Below are 21542 nucleotides of genomic sequence, written 5' to 3'. Positions count from 1 at the left end.
GTGTTTCGCCGACCCGGAAACCTGTCCGCTCCTCACAGCAGCGGCGAGAAGCAACGAGCCTTGCAAACGTCCCTCGCAGCGTCCCGACCAATCAGAGCACACTGGGCTCACAGGGAGGGGGGGCAGGAGCTCCAACAAGCTGTTTAGGACAGAGAGTGAATACCTGGTGAATACACATACTATACAGAGATGCTGTATGAGAAACCAATGTGATTTTGGAAAATTGCACAATTTAAATCTATTCTAGTAGACCTCAGCAATGGAAATATGATCAGTAGAAATGGCCATGACATGGGACCTTTAATATTTATTTATCTATATCTTGAAAGTGGTAAGTAAATTGTTTAGATGGGTGAACTTACATTTAACATTGCCCATAGGAATAAGGAATGTAAACTTGATGTCCTTGATTGATAGGTTGATTGTTATAACTGATAAACTACAATAAATGAAACAAAACCTGAAGTAACCCCATCGTTGGATAACATGTTGATGTTTAAACAAGGTCTAATCATTTGCAAGGCGCCATAAATGTGTGCACTGAAGTCTTTCATCTCCATGGCTACGTATACAATAAATCATTAATGTTTAATAAAGAAAAGAAGCTGGCTATAAGAATAAAGCGTAAGTCCGGCAGTGATACCATCACTGGGGGTAAAAGGCAACAGAATGGATGTAAGGATGCATGACGAAACTGGACTAATTAAATAGTTTGCAAGAATGCTATATACATTGACTTTCTGGATGTGAGCGCTGCCTGCAAGCAGCAGTGATACTGTGATGATGCAGTAAAGATTTTAGATTTTTCATCCTCAGAATGGAAGAAGCTGAAGACGCTATTGCCGTGGTAGGCATTGGATGCAATTTTCCAGGGGGTAAGTACTTTGAATTTGTGAACGTATTTTTTGTTTATTTTACGTTTGTTGTGTTAATTACTATCGCATTGACAGATTTTATAACTACACTCACAGTAATGTTCTTCATTTGTCTTAACACACAAATGGAGAACATTACTGTGAGTGTAGTTATAAATAAAAAAACATAAAAGAAGCTGCATATTCTTACAATAAAAGATTGTTTTAGAAATAAACACAATACAAATAGTTGTACTTGAGACATACAACCCATGGCTGGTGAAATTAATTCCCCAAAAAATGTTCTTCTTTTTATTCTATTTAAATGTAATAAAAACTTTGTGTTGCAAACCAAGAGCATTGTGCAATTGACAGTGGGCATTGTTCTCCTTATCTGCCAACTACAATTTATATTACCACAGTTGAGATTTGAAGTATGACGTATCTCTTTTCAAACAGGAGAAGGGCTTGACAATTTCTGGAAGGTTCTGTTGGAGGGGAAAAACTGTTCTGTGCCAATTCCCAAAGAGAGATTTGACATATCCAGCTGGTATGACCCTGATGACAACAAGGCGGGTAAATCCCGCACAGCCAAGGCTGCATTTATCAATGGGTATGCTGTTTATAAATGATTTTCCAATTTAGATAAAACGTGTTTTATAACTTATAAATTAAAACTGATGTAATAACTTGTTTTCCCTATTAATAAAGGTATCTCTGTAATGTTGTACAAAGCATAGTTGAGGCTTCTCGTAACTATTTGTATTGGGTAAATTAAAACAGGGGTGTCATTTCTTTGTGGCCCTTCATTTAAAGTGGACCTATTATGCTATATTTGAAAATGTATTGTCAGGCCATACCTATACAAAACATGTCTGTGAAGTTTTTTGCTTAAAATACCAAACAGGTCACCCATGCCTCATACTGCTCATACCCCTCTATTTCAACCCTGTTCCAAAAAGGCTGATTCTGCTTTAAATGGAACGGCTGCTGCTAGCCACGCCCCTTTGTAGCGTCATGCAGCTTTCCCCTGCTAAGAGAGTTTTCTACCGGGAGAAACTCAGCAGTGATTAAATAATAATAATGATAATAATAATGCATTTTATTTATATAGCGCTTTTCACAACTCAAAGACGCTTTACAATATGAGGGAGGGTAGACAAACAATGACAGGCAAACAAGTAAGTATAGTAAAATAAAAAAATAAAAAGGCAGTCAAGAGGAAGTTGATTGAGAGGGGGAGGGGGCTTATGGGTAGACAGAGTTGAAAAGATGTGTTTTGAGGCGGGACTGAAAGACTGTGAGGGACTCAGAGTCACGGAGATCTTGGGGGAGGGAATTCCAGAGCCTAGGAGCTGCCACTGAGAAGGCTCTGTCCCCAAAGCTGCAGAGTGTGGATGTGGGAATGGATAGGAGTCCGGCTGCGGTGGATCTGAGGGACCGTGGGGGTTGATAAGGAGTGAGAAGGTTTGTGAGATAAGGGGGGGCCAAATGGTGGAGTGCTTTGTAGGTGAGGACCAGAATTTTGTAGTTGATGCGATGGGAGACAGGAAGCCAGTGGAGGTCTTTGAGGACTGGGGTGATGTGATGCCATGATTTGGTATGCGTGAGGAGACGTGCAGCTGCATTTTGAACCCGTTGGAGTCTGTTGAGGGATGTAGTGCTGATGCCGTAAAGAAGTGAGTTGCAGTAGTCAAGGCGGGAGGAAATGAAGGCATGGATTAGTCGTTCGGCTGCGGGGCGGGTGAGAGAGGGTAGGATTTTTGCAATATTGCGGAGGTGGAAAAATGAGGTTTTGACTGTTTGGCGGATGTGAGGTTCGAGGGAGAGGGTGGGGTCAAAGATTACGCCAAGGTTGCGTGCCTGATTGGAGGGGGAAACAATGGTGCCATCGATGGTGAGTGTTATGTTAGTGACCTTGCTGAGGGTGGATTTGGAGCCAATTAGGAGGAGTTCTGTTTTGTTGCTGTTCAGTTTGAGGAGGTTATGTTGCATCCAAGTTTTAATAGCTGTCAGACAGGAATCGATGTGGGTAAGGGGTGGGTTATGGAGGGATTTGATGCTAAGGTAGATCTGGAGGGTCATCAGCATAGCAGTGGAAGTCCAGGTTGAAGTGGCGGAGTATCTGACCGAGGGGCAGGATGTAAATGATGAAGAGGAGGGGGCCAAGTACTGATCCTTGAGGAACGCCTTGGGTGACTGAAGCTGTGGCAGAGGAGTGGTTGGGGAGGGAGATGAAGTGGGATCGTTCAGTGAGGTAGGACTGGAGCCATCTGAGTGCAATACCTTCAATACCAATGTCCCTGAGTCGGGTGAGCAGGATGTTGTGGCTCACGGTATCGAAGGCTGCACTCAGGTCGAGGAGGATGAGAATATTGAGGGAACCAGTGTCAGCAGAGGTGAGGAGGTCATTGAGGACTTTGACGAGTGCAGTTTCTGTACTGTGGTAAGGACGAAATCCAGACTGAAGGGGTTCATAAAGCTGGTTGGTTTGGAGATGGCAGTGAATTTGTTTGGCTACAATGCGTTCAAGAGTTTTTGAGAGGAATGGTAGGTTGGAGATGGGGCGGTAATTAGTGAGGGAGGAGGGATCAAGACCAGGTTTTTTGAGGATTGGAGTAACGGCAGCAGTTTTGAAGGCAGAGGGGACGGTTCCATGGGACAGCGAGGAGTTGAAAAGGTTAGCAAGATAGGGACAGAGGACGGGGAGGCAGGACTTCAGGAGAGGAGTGGGCAGAGGGTCAAGGGAGCAGGTTGTGGGATTTGAGGAACCGATCAGATGGAGTATTTCAAGTGGGGTAACTGGGAGAGGCGGCGCTGGGGAGGAAGAGTCAGGAGGTCAAGGGAGATGGGGGGAGGAATGGTAGCGGTGGAGGTTGGGGGAGATGCTTGTATATCAGATGGAGCTGAGAAGGAGTGGTTAATAGCGTTAATTTTGTCTGCGAAAAACTGGAGGAATGAGCTGCAAGTAGCGGAAGTAGAAGTAGGCAGGTTATCAGCACGGGGTTTGAAGAGCTTGTTAACTGTGGAGAAGAGGGTCCTGGTGTTATGGTAGGGGTCAGTGAAGTGCCATAAAAAATGCCATATTATGCTCCCAACCGCTTCAAGCATTATTTCTGAAACAGTATAGAGCTCAAACCTTTCTCTCATTACATGTCACTTGTTAGACGCTTTTATCCAAAGCGACCTACATACTCAATACTGTGGGCAATCCACACAGGAGCAATTTGGGGTGAAGTGTATTTTGAAATTCAGTTCCTGACGGACGCCAAAAAAGCCCGAGATTATGGAATTAAACAAATAAATCAAAACAAGGATAATTGTGTGTTATTGTTGAATAAATAACAGTGTGTTATTTAGAAAAGAATAACAAATTAGAAGGAAAAAACGATTAAAAAAAATACAGATTTCAGTATTCTGAGGCTCTGAGCCCAATTTATTTTCCTCACAGACGACAAAAAAAGTCTGACATCATACGATTTAAAATAAAAACGATAATCGTGGCTTGGCTGCGAGGGGATTCAGCTAGACACGGAGACGATAGGTTGGGACGTGTCACGTATGCCGGAGACGATAGGTTGGGACGTGTAACGTGTGCCACATGTCGACAATGATGTCATAGGAGCCAAAATCCTGGATCTGCTCATTAGCATCCCCCTTTTTTGTTTTTTTCAGAGATGTGGGTACGGAGGAGAAGATTTGGGGTTTTGTTTTCTGACACTTTGTGAGTTCCCTGACACACCGGGGACACATATTTATGTATAAAAGTCATCAAAAAGTGCATTTTGCATAATAGGTCCCTTTTAAGGTTTTCTGCGTTATTGAGATGTCTATTAAACTGTGAACTCAGATGTTGATGATGTCATTGATTTTGTATTAATTCCAGATTCCGGGTCGATGCCGGATCTATTCTAAATCTATATAAAGGCCTTATCTGACAATTGTACTGAACTTGCATTGAAAAACAATGTGTAGTCCTTTCCGTTATATAATACACATTCCGAGCTTAATGTGCTGTCATATTCTCCTTAATATAAACCTCATCCATCCATCAAAAGACGATGTTAAATCTAATTAAATACAAACTGTGTAACTCGATATAGAAGGGATTTTGGATCATCAAAAATGAAGAAGGGACCACCTTACAACTTTGGAAGGGTGTCTTTGCACACCACAAACATGGTTGTGTGTAGAAACCCCTTTCTTTGTTTTTATTTTAAAAGTATGGTTATCACCAGCAAAGAAGTTTCGCTTCAGGCAATTCAAGTAATACATTATGAATTATTGCTATATCACTACATTTGATTTAATGGATTTCAATTGTTTCAGGTACAATGAATTTGACCACAGATTCTTTGGCATCAGTGACAGTGAAGTGGAACAGATGGACCCTCAACAAAAACAGCTCCTTCAGTGTGTCTACAGGGCATTGGAAAATGCCGGAATCCCTATGGAGAAGGCCAGTGGGACCAGGACTGGAGTGTATTTCGGTAAGTCACTAAAACTATTTTGCCAGGGAAATCTTTTTTTTAATTTAGTTTTGTTTAATATTTCCATCAGAGGTTTTGTTACAACTTTTCTTTGAATATTCTCCATGCAATAACCACTAGGTTATGTTATGCACGTTTCTTATCAGTTTAATGTTGCTTTTATTGTAGGCATCATGAACAGAGATTATGAGACAAATGCTACACACGTGCACCCAAGTGTGATCAACCACTGGACTGGCACAGGCCTTGCCATGAGTATTGCTGCAAACAGAGTGTCCTACATCTTCAACTTCACTGGGCCCTCACTGTCTCTAGACTGTGCCTGCTCATCATCTCTTGTGGCTCTTCATCTTGCCTGTCAATCCATTAAACAAGGTCTGTATAGTAGTCCAACTAACATTAATGAGACTTTTTAGAGCAGCCTGTAAGGTACAGTTGATGGAAATCTGTAGCGTTGTGGGTTTAATTGCAAAGATACTGTTTAATGAGGGCTTTCAAATATTATTGTTTGAGATTATGCAACGTGTTTTATTTCATCAGGCGATTGTGAAATGGCTGTTTGTGGGGGAGTCAACTGTATTATAGAGCCAAGAGTGTTTGTTGCTCTCAGCAAGGCCAAGATGATCTCACCTGGAGGGACCAGCAAACCCTTCTCGAACAAAGCAGATGGTTATGGTAGAGGGGAGGGCTGCGGAGTTGTTCTGCTGAAGCCGCTGAAAAAGGTAAGAATATGAAGAGTCATAAAAGTTGAACAATGTCATTTTTATCTTTTTATTTTCTAGTAACCAGTAACTGGTTTATTTTAAACATTAAATATCACATATTTTATTCCATATTACATACTCTTGTTGTTTCTTTTCTTGTTTTTGCTTTACAGGCTATACATGACCATGACAATATCTGGGGTATCATCAGCAAAACAGCCGTTAACCAAGATGGACACTCAGTTTCCCCAATCACCAAACCATCCATGACACAACAAGAGGAACTCCTGCGCAGAATCTACTCAGAGTCTGACCTTGTGAATGTCCAGTACATAGAGGCACATGGGACAGGAACCCCAGTTGGAGATCAAACAGAGGCAGGAAGCATCTCAAATGTCATTGCTAAAGCCAAACCTCCTGGTTCAGAGATACTGCGGATTGGCTCTGTGAAGAGCAACATTGGACATACAGAATCTGCAGCGGGAGTGGCCGGACTCATTAAGGTTCTCCTCATGATGAAGCATGAAACAATTTGCCCCTCAGTTTTCTATTCTGAGGAGACTGCCAGTGTAGATGCTAAAGCCCTGAGCATTAAAGTTCCTAAGGAATCAGAAAAATGGGAAGCCTTAGGTCCAAGAATTGCAGGAGTTAATAACTTTGGCTTTGGGGGTACCAATGCACACGCCATTGTCAAACAGCACAAGCAATCACACATTGAGAAGAGAAATGGTGGGAAACAGAAAAAGTATTTTGTCATGTCGGCAAATTCACCGAAATCTCTTACTCTGATGACAGAAGACACCATTAAACAGCTAGATGCAGATAGTGAACTTGATGTAGATTCGCTGTTGTACACATCAGCTTGCAGAAGGAGCCATCTAAAACATAAATACAGAAAGGCCATCATTGTTTCATCCAAAGTTGAGCTTAAGGAAAAGTTAAGTGCCACTTTAAGCAAAAATGTTCGCCCTTCCCTTTCAGATCCAAGGCTAGTGTTTGTGTTTTGCGGAAATGGTGTCACTTACCATGGCATGTGCAAACAGCTACTTAAACATGAGCCTGTGTTCAGGGGTAAGATCGAAGAGATTGGAAAACTCTTCCAAAGACTGAGTAAAACTAACATTTTGGACACACTTGAGAGTGAGATTGAGGGTAGTGACTTCAACAAGCCACGTGTTATCCAACCACTCCTCTTTGCTATCCAAGTTGGCATTACTACCCTACTCAGGTACTGGGGTGTCAAGCCCGATGCAATACTTGGACACTCGGTTGGCGAGGTTGCAGCTGCTCACTGTTCTGGCCTCTTGTCTCTTGAGGATGCAGTAAAAGTCATCTATTTTCGCAGCACTCTCCAGAACAGAGTCACTGGGGGAAAGATGCTTGTGATCAGCAACATGGCTATATCCGAGGTAACTGCTCTTCTCCCTTGTTACTCTGGTAAAGTTTGCCTGGCTGCTTTCAACAGTTCGCAGTCCTGCACCCTCTCAGGTGATGCAGATGCAATTGAGAGCATCCATAAAGAGCTAAGCACCTCAGTTAACAGTCAGAATCTGTTCCTCCGTGTTTTGGACGTTCCTGCTGCTTACCACAGTCACATGATGGACCCGATTCTGCAAGAAATCAAGGAGACAATTGGCTCGTTAAAGGTCAATGATCTCGACATAGAGTTGTTCTCAACAGTGACTGGCAAGGAAGTCCAGCATGGGGATTTCTGCAATGGGGAGTACTGGGCGAGGAACATTCGTGAGCCAGTAGCTTTTGAGCAGGCCGTGAACTCAGCAACCAAAGGCAAGAAGAATGTAGTGTTTGTAGAGATAGGGCCAAGAAGGGCACTACAGAGAAACATCATGGAATCTCTGGGGAATGACACATCTGTTCTTACCTCTGTGCAGCCAGAAAAAGATCATGAAACATTACTGTCTGTTGTTTCTAATCTGTTTGAACTAGGTGTTCGAGTACATTGGGACACCTTCTACAGAGGATATGAGACGATGCCACTGCCTATTCCAAAATACCAGTTTGATTGTTCGGACAGGGATGTTATCATTGGAGCAGCACAGAAAAACACAGTGAGCAATCACCCTGTGATCTGTCAGACAGGGAGTGAAAGTAACATTTTCAGTTGTGATCTGATGTCTGACTCTTCTTTCTACCTGAAAGAGCACAAGCACAACAACATACCCATAATTCCTGGGGCCTTCTATGCTGAGTTGGGCTTAGCGGCATTCATGGCCAGTGCCAAACCAAAAGTACCGCTCTGCTCACTCCAGGTCAGTGTCAATTTCCACAGTCCTTTCGTTTTAAGCCAGAATTCCCCGGAAATGAAAGTGCAACTAGAAAAAAGAGAGGAAGACACTAAGTTCATGGTTCTCTCTCCATCAGCAATGTATGCATCAGGCACAGTGGTTTCAAAGAAAGAGAGGCTGATTGAGGAACAGTGCATTTCATTAAGCTCCATCTACAAAAGATGCAAATCAGTAGTGAGCTCCGAGGAGTTTTATGGGTATCTCTCTCAAGGAGGCTTTCAGTATGGAGACGTCTTCAAGAATAAGTGGGATGTGCACTATGGAGAAGATCTCAAGGAGGCTTTTGCAAAAGTCACTGTTCCAGAAGAACTGCGGTCTCAGTTGCATGACTACTACATCCATCCTGTTGTTTTGGATTTTCTGATGCAGCTTCTCCCAGTTACAGTGGAGCACATTTTTGCGGGTAGACCAGGCTTTCCTGTCAAAATCGGAAGTTTGACAGTGTTCGAACCTTTGCAAGATGAGATGGTTGTGTATCTGAGAGCGATCGATGTGGGCAAAGATCACCTTGAGATATGTGGCTGCTTTGCAGATAAACAAGGGAAAGTGTTGGTTGAGGTAAAGCACGCGATAATCAAGTACCTTGGTAGTCGCTCTCATGTGGTTGAGGAGTATTTCTACCATAATGCCTTTCGTGTCATCCCTGAAGGTGTCACATCTGCTTCTCCTCCTAAGGCATTGGTCTTTGCCGACAGTAAAGGGATCTCAAAAGGCCTGCAACAATATTTGGACTTGAAGTCTATATACGTTCCCTTCCAACATGCAAAAGACATCTTGAGCAATGGGTTTCCTACACTCCTGCTAAATCTTAATATTACCGACATTGAGAACAACTTCGATGAGGTCTTATTTTTGTGGGGCCAAGAAGACCTGACTTCGCTGTCAGCTGATGTTATATTGCAGAATTTGGCGAGCTGCTTGGAGACTTTCCGCCAAATAGTCCTTAAGCTAAAGCAAATTCGTTTTCCAAACTCCATCAGAGCAGTCACCTACTGTTCATCTGATATCACAGTGGACCACATAAGTCCAGGTTTTGCCCTGGCTGGTATGACCAGATCATTTGCTGCAGAGATACCAGAACTTTCCTTTCAGCTGATTGATATCAGCAGCACCTCTCCCAAGGACATTGCAGCTCTGTCTGAGGTCCTAAGATCACATCCTTGCAGCAAGTACCCAGAGTTGGTTGTAAAAGATGGGCAGATTCTGAAACCTTCTATTGTCCGCACTCCACCTGAAATCATGGACAGTTCAGTGGGCAGGTTTACTTCTACAGTGTCAGAGCCCTGTATGCTTCAGACAGATGAGGCACATAACATGACCCACTTGAGTGCCATTCACTGTAAGGGGGACCCCGAGGCAGTTAGGGACAGGTCAGTTGAAATTCGGCCAAGTAAGATATGTGCTCATTCGCCAGATTACTTCCCTGTCAGTGCATCACATCTGAATTTTGGCCAGACGCTGTACTGGAACAAACACTCATCACAGAAACACAAGCTACTGGCGCTTGATTTCAGTGGTACTATTACAGCAGTCGGAAAAGATGTCAGGAAATTGAAAGTGGGAGACCAGGTTGCTTCCTGTTATCCTGTGGTAGCAGCCAGCAAGGTCAGAGTTCCAGAGGATGTTTGCTACAGCATCAAGCGGTTCCCATTTCTTCAAAAGACACCTTGTGTTTCCTACTTTGTGCTAGCATGGGAGATCCTTCACCGAGCCTTGTCAAGAGCCAAACATCATCTCGGAATCATATCCTCTGTGCCTGATTCTGCTCTGATGAAAGTCTTGGCACTCACTGCTTACAAGTCAGGCTGGAACGTGATTGTTGGCACACAGTGCAATGGCTCTTTTGTAAATGTCAATCAAATGGATGTTTTTGTCATCCTGCCTCCGTTTGATGAATCACTGATTGCTAACATATGCACATTTCCAGGTATCCAACATGTTGTCTTCATCTGTGAATCCCAGATGCAGTGTTTGCTTGCTCAGGATGTGATCCAAAGTGTTAAGGACAGTGTTCATGTTCAGACAATTCAGATGCCTGTCATTTTGCAAAAGGGATCCTTGAGTGCACAAAGGCCTTACATCTATCATTGGTTAAAATCCTTGAACTTGAACAGGACATTTTCCCTTGATAGCTATACTTATCAGAATGTCAAATCTGAAAGCATTGAGATCCTTAAGTCAGAGACACCACAATCATACTTCAACTCAAAGAAACTGGCTGTTGTGGTTTTGGAAAAAGATGGCAGAAGTACGCCGTCTGACATTCCGTTGCTGCCAACAAAAAAACAGCTTTTCCGAAAGAGGGCAGTGTACATAGTTGCAGGTGGTCTTTCTGGTCTGGGGTTTGAAACTGTCAAGTTCATTTCACAAAGAGGGGGTGAGTATGTTGTCATACTCTCTAGGAGCAAGCCCACACCAGATGTGGAGCAAGAGATACACAATGTGGAGAAACAGTGTGGAAACTGCATCACTTCCATGCAGTGTGACATATCTGTGTCTGAGTGTGTGCACAAGGTTATCAACGCCATAGGCAAGACATTCCCTGGTTGTCCAATCAAAGGAGTGTTTCACAGTGCAGTTGTCTTGGATGATGGGCTGATTGAGTCCCTCAACAGATCTCTTTATGAGAAAGTACTCAAACCCAAAGTCAATGGTGCACTGAATTTGCATCATGCAACAAAGCACTGTCAACTGGATTACTTTGTGTGTTACTCCTCCATCTCAGCTTTTCTGGGAAACGCATCACAAACAAACTATGCAGCAGCCAACACATTCCTCGACATGTTCTGTCAATACCGGCGCAAAATCGGGCTGTCTGGGCAGTCCATCAACTGGGGAGCCCTAAACCTTGGCCTCCTCTTGAACAAGGAACATTTCCAGAGGTTTCTTGAGGCAAAGGGGATGATGGTGTTGGATGTGGCTGAGATTCATCAAAGTCTGGAGCAATGCCTTGTGCTCAATCTACCCCAACAGGCGGTTTGCAGGTTTCACTTCAGAAACATCAGGTTCAACATCCTCTCACAAAATGCGGCCTTGACCATGCGCCTGTCTGCATTGGTAGTGGAGGCTATCCAAAAATCCAAAGAGACAGATTCTCAAACCAAACAAACTCAAACAGTGTCACCAAAAGATTATGTTGTGTCTCTGATTTGTGAGACCATCGGCATGGATAAAAGCGAGCTGAAAGATGAATCACCTCTTTCATCTGTAGGCATTGACTCCATGCAGGCCATGACTCTGCAGAATCTCATCTTTCAGGAGAGAGGCGTGAATGTGCCTTTGGTGAAACTGTTGGATCCAAATGCTACTCTCTCAACGGTAGTTTCTCTACTGAGTGAAGGTGAAGGTGAAGGTTCCAGTGATAACTTGGAGCCTATTCCCATTAGACGCATTAGTACCAGATTGTAAAAATGACAAATGCAGACACAGAATTCTAGACAATCAGTTATTAGACCATCATAACACAGGAATACCTGAACATGTTATTGGACCTAATATGAGGCTTATAATGGCCATTGAAAACAATGCACATTCCTACTGAACTTTTCTTATTTAAAAAAAAAAAAGTGTAAATGTTTGCTGTTGTTATTGTTTTTGTTCCTTTTGGTATATTTGTTTTACATTGTAATACATAATCTTATTTTACACACTTTTTTTTGAAGATGTAGAAGGGATACTTTATTTCACCCATTCTGTTTAGTGATATGTTCATGATGATGTAAACTTGGAAAAAGTCAGCATTACAATAAAATGCACACTTCTGTAAAAACATGTACATGTTCAGACTGCATATATACTGTAGTACAAGTGTAACTTGATTTTGCCGCTGTTTTAAATTCCCTCATCTCTCACAGCTCATGGCAAGTTTTTATCACAGCCGGCTCAAAGATTCTGATTAATAATCTCCTTTATGATATTGATGGAACAAAACCTGTGATACTGTATTCTTGCATGTCTTATAAATGTTTAATTGAGGGCATCTCTAAATACTGAGCCTTGTATTGTTGAACAACCCATTATAATTTGCGCTGATAAGGACATTGTTCTCAAGGAGGACACACATGCAAATAAAATGAAAACTGTAAAGTATGATGTCAATATAGTATTTTTTTCATTAATTTATAATCATCATTAAGGAACTCCTAAATCATTTGGCTGCACGAGTATTATGAGGAGTTTTGGAAAAGCATATATTTTGTATTGCATCTTGTGTAAAACATTTTTCACTTCATAGCAATTTTTTATGACCATAATGTGGTTTCAAAATGTTCTAACAATACGTTTTTACATGTTGTCTTTGCAACACATCTAATGTTTTTGCTTCATAACACAATAAAATAAAATGACAATTTTCTATGCACCTGATAGTGTTTTTGTTTTTTTAACAAATACTCTTTAAGCAGATTACACAATAACAATGTTACACAACTGGCAGGGACTGGCTCCAAATTGGATCGTGATGTCCTATTTTATTTGTTCACAATTGCAGTAGCTCTTATTTAGTGACTACACATCTTAGAAAATACAAATTAAACATGTGTACATAATTAGGCCAACGCTCATTGTTTAAAATCACAAAGCAAACAAGACACAATAATAGTGAAGAAAAAAATCTAAAAAGTGCAGTGACAATGACAGTGGTTTTCATGGTTATGAGCTATATCAAGCTTTTGCTACACCAACACATTTGCCAGTAGAAAAAAAAACATTTTGACTTTTACATAAAATGAGTTTTTTACATATCCAGGAACTGCAACCACAGCACATTTGGATGATTACAGATATTGTACAGATCTGTTAAAGTAAAACAAAATCAGTATGTAGTACTAATATAACATATACAATAATTATTTTAGGGTTACAAGACTATCGAAATAATTGTAACTGTATCACTCCTATAAGAGTAAAACCAGAGCACTGAAACACAGCCGTCCTTGTGGAATAAGTGCAGTCCAATCATTTTCACATGTCTGCAAATGGTTTTCCCACCCATTTTTTTTAGGGGAAATTATCCATTCATTACAATACCTGCCAAGGTGGCCAGTGTACTGTTGGGGTCCAGTATTTTAACCAAAGGTACATTTACACCTGTTTCTTGGAAAATCTTGTTCTGAAGAGTCATGGCCAACATTGAGTCAATGCCCAGCCCACACAGAGTTGAGTCATCATCCAGCTCCTCCACACTAACATTGCTGATGTCACTTACAATTCTTCTGACACTTTCATGTGGCGAAGACAAATGCTGAACCCTAGGCTCATTATTGAGATAATCCTTAAACTCCATTTCCACTAAAGCTGACAGCCGCTCTCGGAGAGAGGCATTTTGTGAAAGCACATGAATGTGAAGATTTTTGAAGTTGAACTTACATATGACTTGTTGTGGTCTGTTCATCACAAGACATGTTTCAAGTGCCTTTTGAACGTAACAAACATCCATGACCATCATCCCCTTTGCCTCCAGAAACTGTTGGAAATTGTCCTTGTTCAACAAGAGACCCAGGTTCAAAGGACCCCAGTTGATGGACTGTCCAGCAAGTCCAAGGTTTCTCCGATAATGACAGAAACTGTCGAGGAAAGAATTGGCTGCAGCGTAGTTACATTGTGAGGCATTGCCAATAAATGAAGAGATGGAGGAGTAGCACACAAAGAAATCGAGTTTGTTGTGAAGTGTTGCATAATGCAGGTTTAGAGCCCCACACACTTTGGGCTGCAGCACTTTTCGGAAGAGGGACTCATCGAGGTTTTCGATCAACGCATCATGTAACACCGCAGCGCTGTGAAACACTCCTTTGATTGGACAAGAGTGGAATCTTTGTTTAATCATTGAGATTGCGTGCAAGACCTGCGTCGACACAGAAACATCACATTGGACATTCATTACTGTCACCCCATATCTTCTCTGGAGAACTTCCATTTCAAACTTAATTTCATCAGTCAGAGCACTTCTGGACAGCGTTGCAATACAACCTCCAGCATTATGGGCAATGAACTTTACGGTCTCAAGTCCCAAACCAGAGAGCCCTCCGGTGACAATATAAACACAGCTCTGTTTAAACAGTCTTCCAGACCTTGGAAGGAAAGGGATATCAGACACTGGACAGTGTGATTCTGTTTGGTCTAGAACAACTTGCTGCACCGTCTTTGTTGTGAAGTAGGACTCATCATCTGCATCAGTCTGATGCTTGTTCGTGCGTGATAGTTGAAAGGTCTCCCTTTTCAAAGGTAAAGATAAGGAATGAAAACCTAATGACATTAGCCAATTGGAGATATTCCTGTTTTGTTCTTGCAGATTGGCTCTCTGAAGAACATTAGCCACATTAAGTGTATGCACATGAATGTGCTCACTCTGCATTGCAAACCTGTTCGCTGTGAGTGAGGACATGTGATTGCTGCATACAAAAACAATGTGTCTATCGCGATTACCACTGTCATGCATCCCCTGCCAAGAGTGATCAAAGGGGGGAAGAAATACAAATGCATGACTCCGATCAAAATGCAGGGATTGTCCTCTGAAATGTGGAAGAGAGGAAACATTCCAGCCTGACCTGTTTGCCGACAAAGCCAACACTTTCATCAGAGCAGAGGCAGAGTTGGGGGAGATAATGATCAGCTTTCTGTGCTGTTGTTCTACCTTGGACAGCATTCTCTGCAAGATCTCCCAGGCCAGTATGAAGTAAGACACACATGGAGTCTCTTTCAAAATCGGGAGTTGTTTGGTGCTGTAGCACACGGCTTCAGGAATGATGACCTTTGCGGTGGCAGCAACTGGATAACAGGAAGCAATATGATCTCCGACTCTTAGATTATATACATTTTTCCCAACAGCTGTGACAATTCCACTGAAATCTAAAGCCAGAAGCTTGTGATTCAGTGATGTGTGCTTGTTCCAATAAATTGTCTTGCCAAAGTTCAAATGTGAAGTGGTGACGGGAAAGTAATCAGACGAATGAGCACATAAAGTGGTCAGCTGAATCTCAACAGACTTCTCTTGGACAGGACTTGCATTTGTGTCATAGGGGACTGCAGACAAGTAAGCCATGCTGTATGGATCAGTTGTCTGAAGAACAAAGTCGTCCTCATTTCCTGACCGCATATCTCCTTCACATAAAACCTCCTCTCTCATGGGGGTCCTTACAATTCTCGTTGTTGATGCATGTCCATTGCTGATCATGACCTCGTGATGTTGGCAGGTGTTGATTACACAAACCAGCATTTGAATGTCTTCACCGGTCACAGAAGCAAGATCAATCAGTTGAAAAGAGAGGCCTGCAATCTCTGCTGCACAAGACCTTGTCATACCAGACAGCACAAAACCAGGACTTACATGGTCCACAGTCATTTCTGTTGATCTGTTGGTTATGACTCGGACAGTGAAAGAGCGTTTGCTCTCTTTCAAGACTAAAACAATCTGGCGAAATAGCTCACAGCAAGTCACCAAGCGGTCTAGCATCTTCTCAGGTGACAAGTGACTGAAATCACCTACACCCCAAAGGAAGAGAACATTTTCCAAATCCACATTGCTTTTAAGTGAGTCCAACACTAACTTTCGAATTCGATCTGCCATCCAATGCTCACCGCTTTCAACAAATGCGGACTCTGGGTGTAAGTATGGCCTTAGTCCTTTAGCAATGCCAAGTTTGTCTTCAAAAACTATTGCTTTCATTTTTGAATTTTGCAAGTCTTCCTTGTCAGTAATTGAGGTGATTTCATTGTGGAAAAAACGTGACTGAAGACCATTTGAGCAATTGCCCAAAAATGAGATCCTCACCCCTATAAGTTCCACAAGTACATGACCATCTGTGTTGGAAAAGCCACCAGACACATCAAGGAAACCTGGAGTCTCTTGAGTGGCTCGCAAGTACATGACCATATTCTCCTGTAGTGGTGCTGATATGGCTAAGCTACTGATTGCTGAGGGAAATCCTTGCTTGGCTGTTAGCCTTCCGATAGCTACCACAGCGGTCATTTGCAAGAAATAGTCCAATAGCACAGGGTGGATGAAATAGTCATGAAGGTGTTCTAGAAGTTCCTTTGGGACTTGAATAGCTGTCACAGCTTCCTTGAAATCTTCTCCGAAATGCACATCATCAAGCTGTTCAAAGACATTGCCATATTCAAATCCTGCTTGAGATAGAATAGAATAAATCTCTTTTTTCTTCATGACCAATGTGCACCTTTGGTAGATCATGTCAAGACAAATGGTTGGTTCTTCTAACTGCGTTTGGCCATCTGTACATCTGTACGTTCCAGAGGAATGTGTTGCGACAGGAGAATGTATTCTAAATGAAGCTCCATTCTCACCAGGTTCCAGAGTCACTTTCAACTGATGAGAGTTTGAGCTTAGTGCAAACAGGTTCTCAAATCTTACACTGAGCTGGAGCAGAGATACAGGTTTCTTTGGCCTTAAACTCGCCATCGCTGAGGCATAAGCCAGTTCGACAAAGAATGCGCCTGGAACAATAGGAACACCATTGTTTTTATGCTCCCAAAGATATGGTGCAGTCTCTAAAGAGAGGTTGCATATGTACTCTTTGTTATCCTGCTTTATTGGGGATATGAGCATGTGAGGGGGAAATGCAGATGTTTCAATACCTTTTGTCACAGCTTCAAAATGCAATTCCTTTGTTGTGTTGACAAACTGGTAGACTGGAAACTCTGTGGGCAATGTTTCATAACCCCTGTACAGCTGATGCCAATCTACACTGTTGCCTAGTTCAAAGAGTTTGGCCACGGTAGACAAGATTGTGATGTAATCTTTCTCTGGTTGGACTGAGGGAAGAACTATGGTGTTATTTCCCAAAGTTTCATGTATGTTCCTTTGGAGAGCCCTACGGGGTCCAATCTCCACAAAGACCACATTTGTCCTTGAGTGCTTGTCTTTGGTGACAGCGTGCAGTGCTTGTTCAAATAAAACAGGTTCCCTAATGTTCTTTGCCCAGTAGCTGCCTGTTGTAAAGTCACCATCTGAATAACAGTTACCAGTCACCGTTGAAAACAGTTTGCACTCCTTGTTTTTGGCATACAAGGGATTAATACTTGTCTCAATGTCATCAAGTATGGGATCCATCATATGACTATGGTATGCTGCTGGTACATCTAGTTCATGGAGGAAGAGATTTTTCTCTGCAAACATAATCTTCAGCTTCTCATGAAGGATGGCTATAGAATCTGCATCTCCTGACAGAGTGCAGGATTGGGGGCTGTTGAGCGCCGCAACACAAATTTGACCAGCAAATTCCGGAAGGGTTTTTAATACCTTTTCTACAGCCACATTACTGACAACAAGCATTTTCCCCCCTGTGACCTTATCCTGGAGCGTACTGCGGTGATGCAACACTTTCACAGCGTCCTCAAGAGACAAAAGACCAGAACAGTGAGCAGCAGCAACCTCACCAACAGAGTGTCCAAGCACAGCGTCTGGTTTGATACCCCAGTGCTTTAGGAGGGCTGCAATTCCAACCTGAACTGCAAAAATAAGAGGTTGGACAGCATTTGGCCTGCTGAAATCATTATTATCATATTCACCAGAAAGCCATTGACTGATGCTGATGTTTTTATGACTCTGAAAGAGATTCTCCACTTCCCTGACCTTATCTCTGAAAACAGGAACCTCTGTTAGGAGCTGTTTGCACATACCCCTGTAGGCAACGCCATTTCCACAAAACACAAAGACCAGCTTGATGTCAGGACTTATTGATTCAACCTTTGCTTTCAACACAGATGTCAGCTGATGTTTTAACTCTGAGAGGGAAGATGTTGGGAAGGCTCTTCTATATTTGTGCCTAGAATGACTCCTTCCACATGCTGACGTGTAGGACAGGGCCTGTAAGTCAACAGTTTGATCATTGCAAAGCCTCTGGTAGGTGTCAGTGACAGACAGAATAAATGATTTCTCACAGGCTGCGGATGTTACAAAGAGATTTGAACAGCTTTGTGGGATCTGATTGGCTAGGCTGGTCTGTCTGTGCTCCCTTACAATCACATGTGCATTTGTGCCTCCAAATCCAAAGCTGTTGATCCCAGCTACCCTTTCTAACGACCCCTTTGTCTCCCATTGTTCAGCTTTGGTTGGAATTCTTATACCAAGAGCTTTTACATCTAGACTGGCATTGTCTTCTGAGTAGAAAACTGACGGAACAATGGTTGCATGTTTCATCATTAAAAGTACCTTTATCAGTCCGGCCACTCCAGCTGCAGATTCTGTATGTCCAATGTTGCCCTTGACAGAGCCAATCCACAGCATCTCTGAACCAGGAGGTTTGGCTTTAGCAATGACATTTGAGATGCTTCCTGCTTCTGTTGGATCTCCAACTGGGGTTCCTGTCCCATGTGCCTCTATGTACTGGACATTTGCAAGGTCAGACTCTGAGTAGATGTTGCGCAGGAGTTCCTCTTGTTGTGTCATGGATGGTTTGGTAATCGGAGTAACAGAGTGTCCATCTTGGTTGACCGCTGTTTTGCTGATGATACCCCATATTCTGTTGCAGTCTTTTATGGCCTTTGTAGAGAAAGTGACATTATTAACAGACTATCTATTTCCCCTTCTGTTTGAAGTGTATTCAATTAATAGCATGAAATTACTGTCAAAATCGTACCTTTTTCAGCGGCTTCAGGAGAACTACACCACAGCCCTCTCCTCTACCGTAGCCATCCGCTCTGCTAGAGAAAGGTTTGCTGGTCCCCTCAGGCGAGATCATCTTTGCCTTGCTGAGAGCAACAAACACTCTTGGTTCTAATATACAGCTGACTCCTCCACACAGAGCCATCTCGCAGTCTCCTAGTTGAAAAAGAGAGTGAAATAAAATATGAAACATTTAAATGTGATGCATTGCTTTTAGGAATGACATTTGGACGGGAAAAATATGAACCACATACCTTGCTTTATAGCCTGGCAGGCTAAATGAAGCACCACCAAAGATGAAGAACAGGCACTGTCAACGGCAAATGAAGGGCCGGTGAGATTAAAGGTGAAGGATATTCTATTGGCCGCCACACTCATGGCTGTACCAGTGCCGTTGTAGTGATTAATCGTAGTTGGACTGTTACTTTGGAGTATTTCGTAATCCCTGTTCATTAGACCTGCAATACCATTCAAAAACAAAATGTCAGTGTGTTTATCATAACAATATGATTTGACTTTTTGATTTATGTATGTGAAAGATAGTAGTACCCATGTACACTCCAGTTCTGGTTCCGCTGATGCTTTCCATAGCTATACCCGCATCTTCTAATGCCCTGTATGTACACTGCAGAAGGAGTTTCTGCTGAGGGTCCATGAAATCAGCCTCTACTTCAGTAATGCCAAAAAACCTGTGATCAAACTCATTAAACCTGAAATATAAAATAGCAGATTTATCAACATGTTTTAAAATGTGGGGATTAACATTTGATTTTGCCAGAAAATGCTTACCCTTCTATTAGAGCTGCTTTGGTTGTTTGTGTCTTTCCGGGTTTGCTCTCATCAGCATCATACCAAAAGGTGGTGTCAAATCTCTCTGTTGGAATATCCACAACGCAGTTCTTTCCCTCCAACAGAACCTTCCAGAAATTGTCCAAACCTTCACCTAAAATAGAATGTACTACAATTTAAGAATGAACCTTTAGACAACCTCGAAAAAAAATGCAGAGAAATTCAAAATACTTCAGTCATACCTCCAGGGAAATTGCATCCAATCCCGATAACCGCTATGTCATCATTTGCGTCCTCCATTATTCCTCTGGTAGGGCAGAAAGGTGGCTCTGCGGACATGGTTGCTTTATTGAAAAACCCAAAGAGAAACTTCAAGCTGCTCCATAGTGAAGCTTAATGTGCAGTCCTGAGCTAGTGATGCTGTTCCTCTAACCCTTTATAAACATTGTGCCAATGAAAAGGGGGGCGCAACAATGCCCTGCCTTGTTGCACCTCACTTGACTTCACCTGGAACTAAATACACTAATTGTAACTTAAGATCATTCAAAGGGAGTGAATACACTGTTTTTCTTGTTCGCAGTTTAACAAAAAAACTCAGTGTAAAATAAAGTCTGCTTTTTCAAGGCAGATATGTAAATCCTCTAAGTGGTCATTTCCAAAGAAACCTGTGATCCCCTCTCAAAGGAAATATAGTAACCTTTTAGCCTCAAAGATGTTCCTTAACAAATAATCATTGAGACAACCTGATTAAGGAATCAGGTATTAAAAGAGATTAAGAACACAAGAGAGCACATCCTTTCTCCATTGAGAGATCTATTACAAAAAGACAAACTTATGCTTTAAAATATATAAGAATGATATTATTTGTATTTACAACCAATTGGCTGAACACATAATCTGCAGATATATGCATACGTATTAACCAAAGTCTATCGACGAATGCAACAGTAATTATTATAATAGCCTACAACTGGTCAAACTGATATAATAAACCCCAGTAAAGTGTTATGCATTACACTAACGCACATCACATCACGCAAACATTATCTTGCTACTTTTTCAATTGTTATTCCTTTGCACATTTCTTCTCCACACTACCTCTTTCAAATCAGCACAGCTCTCCACTTTACATACAGTAGCCTATATAGTATTTGTCATATGCAAATATTGTTAATTTGTTATAATAGTCTTCAAATAGTTCTTGTAAAAAGCTTTCATAAGAGTCCATTTATTTTTATTTTGCTACATATTTTTCTTTCCATGTCTTTGTATGCACCACACATACCAAACCTACTTGTTAATAAAACCGCTTCTGATTCTGAAAATATTTGCCTTCATTTTTTGGACATTTTGTTATGTTGGAGCCTTATCCTGAAAGTGTTTAGCACCCCCGTGATGAGAAAGAGGAATCATTTGCAGATACATTTAAATGATATCACATTTACAAAAGTATTCAGAATCTTCAATCAAAGTCAAGCCTCGCATTTCTCTTCATCCATTTAGGAATATTTCTACAGAAGCCATGCAATGGAATGAACTATCCAGCCCTATGTTTCTGTGTTGCTCTGCATCCATTGAACCAAATCCAAATATTCCCATTTTTACTTTACAATGGAATTCAGTTCATAAAAAAAAACTATTTTAAATATGCTGTAGTTACAAAAGCAGAGGGTTCAAAAAAACATGTAAACATTAGGAATCAATTGTGTTTTAAATAGGTGACTAAATAATATTGTACCAAAGAATGTACCCATAGTAAAAAATAATAAGTATTGGAG

At 41.8% G+C, this 21542-nt stretch overlaps 2 protein-coding genes across 2 annotated transcripts; one reads left to right on the top strand and one right to left on the bottom strand.

Annotated features, from left to right (window-relative positions):
• Positions 1 to 817: 817 nt before the first annotated feature.
• fasn2 (fatty acid synthase 2) lies at positions 818 to 11762 on the top strand. Its single transcript, XM_010767622.1, has 6 exons — positions 818 to 875; positions 1314 to 1467; positions 5184 to 5344; positions 5513 to 5719; positions 5885 to 6066; positions 6222 to 11762. The coding sequence occupies exons 1-6, from the start codon at positions 818 to 820 to the stop codon at positions 11760 to 11762; spliced, it is 6303 nt and encodes a 2100-aa protein (XP_010765924.1).
• Positions 11763 to 13336: 1574 nt separating this feature from the next.
• LOC104942399 (lovastatin diketide synthase LovF-like) lies at positions 13337 to 20064 on the bottom strand. Its single transcript, XM_010767620.1, has 11 exons — positions 20007 to 20064; positions 19765 to 19918; positions 19525 to 19685; positions 19230 to 19433; positions 18950 to 19131; positions 18523 to 18852; positions 17676 to 17814; positions 17334 to 17531; positions 16656 to 16805; positions 14900 to 15119; positions 13337 to 14566 (listed from the first exon to the last, which is right to left on the bottom strand). Exons 1-11 carry the CDS (start codon positions 20062 to 20064, stop codon positions 13363 to 13365), a joined length of 3000 nt encoding a protein of 999 aa, XP_010765922.1. The 3' UTR covers positions 13337 to 13362.
• Positions 20065 to 21542: the final 1478 nt, after the last annotated feature.

The sequence above is a fragment of the Notothenia coriiceps genome, unplaced genomic scaffold (genome assembly GCF_000735185.1).
Source record: "Notothenia coriiceps isolate Sejong01 unplaced genomic scaffold, NC01 NC01_scaffold00004486, whole genome shotgun sequence".
In the NCBI taxonomy this organism is placed as follows: Eukaryota; Metazoa; Chordata; class Actinopteri; order Perciformes; family Nototheniidae; genus Notothenia; species Notothenia coriiceps.
This window is presented reverse-complemented; position numbering and strand designations above follow the sequence as displayed.

Coding starts and splice junctions, on each gene's coding strand:
- LOC104942399 (XM_010767620.1), bottom strand. CDS start 20,064: ATGGAGGACGCAAATGATGACATAGCGGTTATCGGGATTGGATGCAAT. Junction 17,815..18,522: donor GAGTGGCCGGACTGATAAAG/GTACTTTTAATG, acceptor TTTGCAGTTCAG/GTTGGAATTGCAGCCCTCCT. Junction 16,806..17,333: donor ACTGTTTTCAACGGTGACTG/GTAACTGTTATT, acceptor CTATTGTTCCAG/GCGCATTCTTTGTCGAACTG.
- fasn2 (XM_010767622.1), top strand. CDS start 818: ATGGAAGAAGCTGAAGACGCTATTGCCGTGGTAGGCATTGGATGCAAT. Junction 1,468..5,183: donor AAGGCTGCATTTATCAATGG/GTATGCTGTTTA, acceptor CAATTGTTTCAG/GTACAATGAATTTGACCACA. Junction 5,345..5,512: donor CAGGACTGGAGTGTATTTCG/GTAAGTCACTAA, acceptor CTTTTATTGTAG/GCATCATGAACAGAGATTAT.